Source organism: Staurois parvus, unplaced genomic scaffold (genome assembly GCF_062004578.1).
Source record: "Staurois parvus isolate SC_StPar_1 unplaced genomic scaffold, SC_StPar_1.0 ptg000636l, whole genome shotgun sequence".
NCBI lineage: Eukaryota > Metazoa > Chordata > Amphibia > Anura > Ranidae > Staurois > Staurois parvus.
The window spans coordinates 6,470,001-6,479,073 of NW_028318432.1; the positions used below are offsets into that span (position 1 = coordinate 6,470,001).

General features: G+C 43.7%; 1 protein-coding gene across 1 annotated transcript; it reads left to right on the plus strand.

Moving 5' to 3' along the window:
• The first annotated feature begins 558 nt into the window (after positions 1–558).
• On the plus strand, positions 559–7,042 carry PTF1A (pancreas associated transcription factor 1a). The gene is made up of 2 exons (XM_089693699.1): positions 559–1,168; positions 6,537–7,042. Exons 1-2 carry the CDS (start codon positions 559–561, stop codon positions 6,740–6,742), a joined length of 816 nt encoding a protein of 271 aa, XP_089549825.1. The 3' UTR covers positions 6,743–7,042.
• The last annotated feature ends 2,031 nt before the right edge of the window (positions 7,043–9,073 follow it).

Below are 9,073 nucleotides of genomic sequence, written 5' to 3' on the forward strand. Positions count from 1 at the left end.
GTGGCCATTCTCTGCTTCTACAGGTGTGGAATTACTTGTGAGAACAGGCAAACGTTTTAGTAAATGGATGTATTGTATATTTCTTATTAAAGGGAATGAGGAGTCCGTATTTGTAGGGATGTACCATTCCCTGTGATTCTTCTATACAGATGTAGGGGTTGTGGGCTGTAGAAGCATGAGAGCTGAGGAGGCTTTGCTGTGACATTTCATGGAGCTCTCTGTCCTCATTGTCTCTGCTGTAGGCTGCTGTCCACATGGAGTGTCCTGATTATGAGCGGCTGACACCATGATTTGTGCCCATTGTCCCCCTACAAGCCCATGCTGGCCGCCCCCCTTCTGTTGGGAAGACTCAGCAGCTGGGCGACCCATTACCTGTGTGAGAAGAGGCGAGGGGGGGCGTGGCTGTCCGCCTGGCACCTGTATGTGTTTGCAAGGGGGGGGGGGGGAGGAGGGAGGAGGTCTCTGATTGGCTGAGGGCTGACGGTCCAGGCACGCGTCTCTGGATGTTCTTATAAGAACCCTGACGTGTCCCTGTCTCCGGCACTGCGGACCCCCGCCATGGACTCGGTGCTGGAGCACTTCACCGGCTTGGAGTCCTTCCCGTCCCCTTACTTCGATGAGGAAGACTTCTTCACCGACCAGTCCTCCAGGGACCACCTGGACGCCGAGGACTTCTTGGAGGACGATGTGGACTTCTTGACCGGCCAGATCCAGGACTATTACAAGGACAGCCGCGTCCTGCACGGGGAAGATTACTGCGACGCCGGCAACTTCTCCTTCTCGTCCACCTCCTCCTCCGGCGGCTTCCCCTATGACTGCGGGGAGGTCGGCTGCGACCTGTCCCCGGCCATGAAGGGCTCGGGCTGCGGGGCGATGAAGAGGAGGAGGAGGATCCGATCCGATGCTGAGATGCAGCAGCTCCGGCAGGCGGCCAACGTCCGTGAGCGCAGGAGAATGCAGTCCATCAATGATGCCTTCGAGGGTCTCCGCTCCCACATCCCCACCCTGCCCTATGAGAAGAGGCTCTCCAAGGTGGACACCCTGCGCCTGGCCATCGGCTACATCAACTTTCTCAGCGAGCTGGTGCAGTCTGACCTGCCCCTGAGGAACCAAAACACTGAGAGCTCCCTGCAGCCCAAGAAGGTCATCATCTGCCACAGAGGAACACGTGAGTGCTCACCTGGGGGGCTGGGGGCTTGTAGATCTAAACTTGTCCAACAAGTGATAAAGGGACCCTAGAAATGGACCTCCGTAGTTGCTGAAGGACAGTCCCAGACTTAGTTCAAATCTTGGAGCATCAGAGAGGGGACAAAGAATCTGGGATTGTCTACACTAGGGGTTCCCAATTCCCAAGTACCCCCAACACGCCATGCCTTGGAACTTTCCCTTAGATAAAACCATAGACCCCATAGATAACCGTCATAAATACCAAACCATTAACATTGATATAGAGCAAAGGTGCATGAAAACATGATGGGGGTAATTGAGGACTGAGGTTGGGAACCATTGGTCTACACCAAACAGCAGCCTTGGGGGCCAGATGTGCCCCTTTGGCTTGCCTTTATCTGACCCTTGGGGCACTATTCCTCCCATTGGCACCATCGGTTGGGCACTATTCTTCCCACTGACACCATCCATGGGGCACTATTCCTCCCCCTGACACCATCAATGGGGCACTATTGTTTCCACTGACACCAACTCTGGGGCACTATTCCTCCCACTGACACCATCCATGGGGCACTATTCCTCCCACTGACACCATCCATGGGGCACTATTCCTCCCACTGAGAGCATAAATTGGGCATTATTATTCCCACTGACACCATTGATGGGGCACGCTTCCTATCACTGACACCATCCATGTGGTACTATTCCTCCCACTGACACAATTAATGGGGCACGATTCCTCTCACTGAGAGCATTGATGGGGCACTATTATTCCCATTGATACCAACAATGGGGTACTATCCCTTCCATTCAAGCCAATGATTGGTCGTTATTTATGCCCACTGATGCCAGAGCATTTTCTGTTCCCACTGGTCACAGTTTGCACCCCCTAAAGTCTGAAGCAGAGTAAACTGATCCTTTTCCTAAAAAGTTTGGAGACCCCTGGCCTACACCATGAAGGTCCTGACTTTACACCTAGGGACATAGGAGAAGAACATAGAAATATGAACACTATCGCTTCCAGAGGACTTTGTATAAACTCAGGTCTCTTTTCTATAACCGCTGAAGAATGAGGAGCCCAGAAATGGTTCCTAGTTAAGAAACACTTTAGAACAAGGTTTCTCAACCAGGGTTCCTCCAGAGGTTGCTAGCTGTTCCTTGAGCAATGAGAAGTTTCCTTCTCCAAGTTTCCACTGACACCATATTTTTAGCTATCTATAAGGGGGGAATTATTCCCAATGGCCACAAGTGTAAGGAACATTCTTCCCACTGACCATCACACCAATGTATCATGAGTTGTAGATCTAATCATTTTTAGCAGGGGGTTCCTTGAGACTGGAAAGGTATTTCAAGCTGCTTTAGAAATATCAATAAGGGTATATCCTAAAGTTGAGAAACTTGAAGTCCCAACATGAGTTGACCCTAGAAACAGTGGCAAGCAGGCACAGGATTCTAACTGCTTCTTACGCATTAGTTTCAACACAAGCTTCTAACCCTTAGCTGGTAGATAATAGATTTCTCTCCATAGTTATAGGGGAAGTGAAGAGTTCTAGAACATTGAAGTGGAACGTCTAGGATTTGGGGACCTTCAAGGCTGTAGCGCACCAGGACTCTATGTAATAGAGAACTATTAATCCCAGAATTATTGAGGAGATACAGGTCCCATTATAGTCAACACCTGCTTACCCTAGAGGACTTCAAGTTCCTGGGATGACTGGAGAACAGGGGAAGGAGCTAAGGTTCTGGGGGAGGGGGGCATCTGGTGCACTACATATCCCAGCCTGAGTTCATCTAGGAAGCTCAAAAAAATAATCTTTAAATTTTAGGACATTAAAGTCCTGGTACAGATTTGGAAGGATACATTGGAGAAGAGTAGGGCTTTGCCATCTCGTTAGGTGTTGCAGTTAGTAAGTGCTCAGTAGTCAGGACTTTGGAGACTATTCAGATGTCCTTTACTGTGTCCTAGAACCCCCAAATCCAAATGGTGGTCATCCCAGCATGTAGTACAGAAGTTTACATTTCCAAAGCAGTTGTAAAGCAATTATCTGGCAGAGTTACGAACAGCTGGTAGAGTCAGGTTCCTGTGGCACTTCTGGTCCCAGCTTGCCCTGAAAGTGCATGTTAGGATTATTAGTTCCCCAAAATTTGTTAAAAAAGCCACCTTTTCGAATATTCTCTTCAGTCTTGTATCTGATCAACTATGCTAGTACAGTCATTGTAGCTGAAATTAATGTTTCCAATCAATGATTTCAATTGTGTCAAATCGTTGGCTGCCTGAGGCTAGTGTCACCCCAGCTAAAAAAACAGAAATGTCAATGCAGTGGGGTTGATTTACTAAAAGACAGAATGTACATTATGCAAAGTAAATGTTCACAAATCTTAGTAGATCAGGTGAATCTATGTTCACTTTAATCATCAGATCATGTCAAGCAAACATTTCCCTTGTACATGATTAGTTGTTCAAACCCAGCACAGTTTTACCCTTTTTTTGATTGAGTGACTATTCACTTTGAAAAGTGAACCCTCTGTTCCTTTAGTAAATCATCCACAATGAGTGTCACTCGCTATGGAATAGTATGGGAAGCAGATTGTAGAAATTCAGCACTAGACAGCACTTGACAAAAATAGTCCAGCTAGTGATTCACCTAGAAACTCATGACAACTGGGACTGTTTGTGAGACCTCTCCCAAGGACAATGATCCACTTTGCATATTAAAAAATCTCAATATTTCTTATGATTAAAAACATAAAACAGTAAAAGGCACCATTAAAAATAAGGGAACAAGGTAGAATAACGGATTATAAACAGAACTGTATAACAAGATTCTCAATTCTAGCTTGTGATGAAAAAAGATAAAGCACAATAGTTGTAGAACCAGAAGAACCCCCCCCCCCCTTAGGAAATGATAATGGAATTCACTAGGCTGGAAGTCATTCTAGAATGTGATTTGCATTATCTAAATACTCTACATATTAAACAGACAAAAAGCTGATTCCTTAATAAAATGTGGAGTATTAGTCATTTCAACTTCAATAAATACACTCCAGTGATTTTAAATGAACATGTCAATATATCATTGCTGACACCTACAGACAAGTTATGCTGGCTCTAGACTGAGTTTTGCCTGCCATGTGAGGGACTGTAGCTTCACTAGCACTAATAAGGCAACTTTGAGAGTGACCAGCATTGAGGGATTTTCCACCATGGTGGATGGTCATTATGATTTATGAAGACCATTCTTCATATTGATTATGGTCAGCTTCTGTAGTTGCTTATAGGGTTTGCCCACCTGTGGCCAGCCTTAAAGGAAACCTGTTTGTAAGAGAAATGTGGAGACTGCCTTTGCTAACCACCTCCTGAATATGCAAGTTCCCTGCCAGTCATGATGACCCTCCAACTTCAATCATTTGAGTCACTGACCTGGAGCAAGTTTACTGCAAGCTGGTTCCTGGTTAGTAAATTTAAGTATTAATCCAGACCAGCCAGGCAACTTGCATTTTTAGAGCTCAGCATTATCAGCCTATATAGTGTTTCAGTAGAGGTTTGCATTATATTACCCGTAAACATTCATTTATTTATAGGGCCCATTCCATTGTGGTGTGTTAATGAACATGTTTTAGCATGCGTTGACGCAATGCACAAGTGTGAATGGACCCTACTTCCCCTGAGTGTGGACATAGACACATACATATCTTACTGAGCAAAATGGGTGTTTAGATATCTACTTACCTTTCAGCAGATCATTCAGGCACCAACAGCTGTCACAATTCACTCAATAGTGACAGCGGCACAAATCATACTTTGATATTTCATTCTTCTACACAGAATGATAGATACAGCCTTCCAATATGATGAAAAGTCATCCTGTGTGATGACAAGCACCCCTAACCACCAAAGATTTACACTACTACCCTCTTGTAGGCCAGAAACAATTCAATGATCACAAGTATTGCTCAAAATCAGGGAGTATTGCTTGCACCTATACTTTAATATATGGTCCCTCTATGCAAGTGCTAAATTGCCTTGTCAATGGCAGTATTGTGCAATATAGGAATTATCATTGGTCACAATTACTAGAACTCATGAACTGCTCCATTCTCTGGGCAAACTGGCACCCAAGTATTCAGAACTACAGAATATTAGTCCTTTAGAAAGTACCTTGTCCTTCACTAGCGGTTTGATATATTGTATCTGATTTATTGTATCTAATACCAAATCTTTTATTTTAGTTTTGAATAGAATAGGGAAAGGGTTTCACTTCTGTTAAGTTTTCACACCTGCCTGTGTCCTCACCAAGGTGATTCTCCCCTTTCTATTTTTCCTGGTGCCCATTTTTACCAGAATTAATAATAAGGGAAATCTAAAAATTTGAGTCGTGACAGGAAGAGAAATAAAGGGGAAATCATCCAATGAGGATACTTGTTCCAATGACAACTGTTAAGAAAGGGATTTCTCACACTTTGGAGAAATCTCCTCTTGCGTTGCCTTGTGTCTTGAGAAATAAAATGAAAATCTCCCCAGTGGAAATAAAAATAAGTTTGGGTTCTAGATAACCTCTCTCTACAATTCACACCTGAGCAATCTGAATTGCATTTCCAAAAGGGTTTCAACACTCATCATTGAAGTTCCCATTGTTTCCTATGGTGCATAAACATTGGGACAGGGGCGGACTGACCATTTGGAAACTCGGGCACTGCCCAAGGGCCTGGGGTCAGTAGGGGGCCCCATTAGATGCCCCTGGTACCTTTTTCATAGGCTTTTTTGAGTTTGGACACAGGGGCCCCATGATCCCCTATTGCCCGGGGGCCCCATGAGTTGTCAGTCCGCCCCTGCATTGGGAGTTATTTATTAAAACTGGAGAGTGCAAAATCTGGTGCAGCTCTGCATAGAAACCAATCAGCTTCCAAGTTTTAATGCCAAAGCTTAATTGAGCAAGCTGACGTTAGAAGCTGATTGGCTACTATGCACAGCTGCACCAGATTCTGAGTGCTCCAGTATTAGTAAATCTCCCCCATGGTGTTTCCTGAAGCTCAAAAAAGTACATGAGCTAATTTGTGGTTTGATCCCTATAGACCTTAGCTGAGGTACCTGAAACCGCCTCTGTGTGAAATTGCCTACCTTTCTTTCTCCTAATAACTAGCGCCCATTGGCTAGAACAAAATTGCTTAAGTCTGATATTATGTACAAACTTGCAAAAAAAAAAAAAATGCTCTAAAAATGCTTAAAGAAACTCAGGTGGGAACCTGTAGGGCAACCCAGTGTACTATTCCAGTCTAGGATGGTTATCTTATTCTAAAACAGATTGTTGTGATGACTGGAAACAATTGGGAGAAACTAACCTGTTATCCTTTTGTCTTTTTTTCTTTAGGATCTCCATCTCCAAGTGACCCTGATTATGGTCTGCCCCCTCTAGCTGGCCATTCATTATCCTGGACCGATGAGAAACAACTCCGGGACCAGAACATTGTCCGGACAGCTAAAGTCTGGACCCCAGAAGACCCCAGAAAACTAAACAAATCATCTCTTAACAACATTGAAAATGAGCCACCCCTGACACTGTGTCTGGACGTTTGAAGTGGACTTGCACTTTATAGACACTTTTGTAAATATTTGTGCCTGTGTATATATTTGTACATAGCTCACCTTGTGCAATGTAATTTATCATATCTGTACAAATCCAATGGCAATCAAGTTAATATTTATATATTTATTACAATTTGTTTAGGTAAACCTGGAAATTGAATGTATAATTTATATTTAATTTAATCTGATATATGCAAAAAAGGAAGGAACACTTGTTAATAATTTGGAGAAAAGTGAATATAATTTATTTTTTAATATTTCTCCTTTTTGAATAAAAGTTTTTATATGGTATGCTGGTTTGTGTTGGAAGTAAATTGTACTTGTTAAAGCAATATGGCAGAGAATAGGCTTGCTGAGCATGCGTTTATACAGCTGTGGCCAGACAGGGTGCTGAGGAGCCTTCTGTGTCTGTATTATTTAGAGGGCCCCTTCTGTTAGGAAGTACTGGTAGCAAGATAGATTATTGGTCATGTGAGGCCTATTTGGGTCAACAGTTGAAAAAGACTAAGGGCCATGCCATACTAGCAATATAGTTGCTGGATACAACTTGGTAGCAACTGAATGGCTAAAGCTGACCCCAAGGACTGAACAAGAGAAATCACTCAATTCCCTTATCTGCTCCAAACAGTGTGGATGGAGGAATCTCCACTGCCTACTATTGTATTCAAACATTCTGCACCTGTGGATATCAGAATCCCCCAACAGTGACTGCAGCTGGTTGAATGCAGCCACTGTTTGGCCAATACTGTTATGTTCAGCTGCTTCGATTTTCAGGTCAAAGAATGTCAGGCAAGAGGGTGCCAACAGGACTGACCACAGCTCAAATTTCTTGTGGTTCATCAGGAATCCGAAGAAATTTGTTATGTCTGTAGCTAGCTTAAGAGTACAGAGAGAACACAAAATTTTCAGGTACCTTTGGCTGTTGTATGTGTGAATTTTATTTAGCCATGCATGATCCCAAATGTATTTTGAAAGAAAAAAAAAAAATACCCAGAAAGAAGTTCCCCTTACTAATGCATGGATCTCAATATCGTCCAAAAAGGTTTTTATTCCAAAAAGATCACATCACAAAGAAAAGTGCAAAGTTTCAGAGCCGCGCAGGACCCCTTCGTCAGGCAAAAATAAAAATTAAATAAAAATCACATGCCTGACGAAGGGGTCCTGCACTTTTCTTTGTGATGTGATCTTTTTGAAATAAAAACCTTTTTGGACCATATTGAGATCCGTGGTGTGCTGGCAAATATGTACGTTTGCCGATGATGTTTCTAGTCCCAGCTGGTAGTCGCTATAGCACCCTCTATTGATGAGCCGTACTCCCAGGAATGTATGCGAAGGGAATATAGGTATACCCCTTACTATTGCATCTTTCACCCTGGTTGTTTAATATCCATGTGGAAATCTGCTGGCCTATACACATCCATAGCAGCCTAAACATGAAGCAGTTATCAGAAGAGAAGGTTCAAAGAACCTTAGTTTAAAGGTCAGTCCAATATACATTTTTTTTGTAGTTTTAAATTGATTAGCAAATGGTTATGACCTCTGCCATTTTTTGCTGTATGTATTACTTCAACAAGATCCCCCTTTACTCTCTGTATCACATACACAGCAAGAAGTATGAGGGCATGCTGACTCTTAGACACTGGTCACCAGGACAGACATCCTCATTGGAACATTTCCCCTCTTTTCCTGTTTCAGTGACAACTTCAAATGTTTGGAATTCCCATCACTTTATGCAAATGAGAAAGTGGCCACTAGGACCAGTAGTGAGTGTGAATGTCCTCAGCAAGAAAACAAACAGTGATACCTGATAGGGGTTCTAACCCCCCACCACTCTTCATCCTCATCCAGAACTTAAAGTGGAGTTCCACTCAACCTATCAAAAAATAAAAGTCAGCAGCTACAAAAACTGTAGCTGCTGACTTCTAAAAAACAGCCATTTACCTGTCCCTCGGTCCCGTGGTGTGCCCCCCGCAGCTGTATTCCAGGAGGCCGGCATCTTCAGTGTGGGCACCTGGCTGTGATAGCTTCGTGAATGGTCCTGTAGTCTTCTGGGACCTGTCACGTGTCCCAAAAGACTACAGGGAGGGAGGACACCTTTCACTTCCGATCGCCTAGGAAGTGGGAGCGAGTACCTGTCAAATTTGGGTACACGCTCCCCCCCCCCTCCACCTCCCCAAGGTGCCAATCCTTAATGGAGAGCAGGGGAGCAGTCCTTAAAGCAGAACTTCCCCTTTTGGGTGCAATTCTGCTTTAAAGAGTTTGGGCTTTATATACAAGGCCACCAATCAGGATTAATATTTCATTCACATTTCTAGTGCCTAT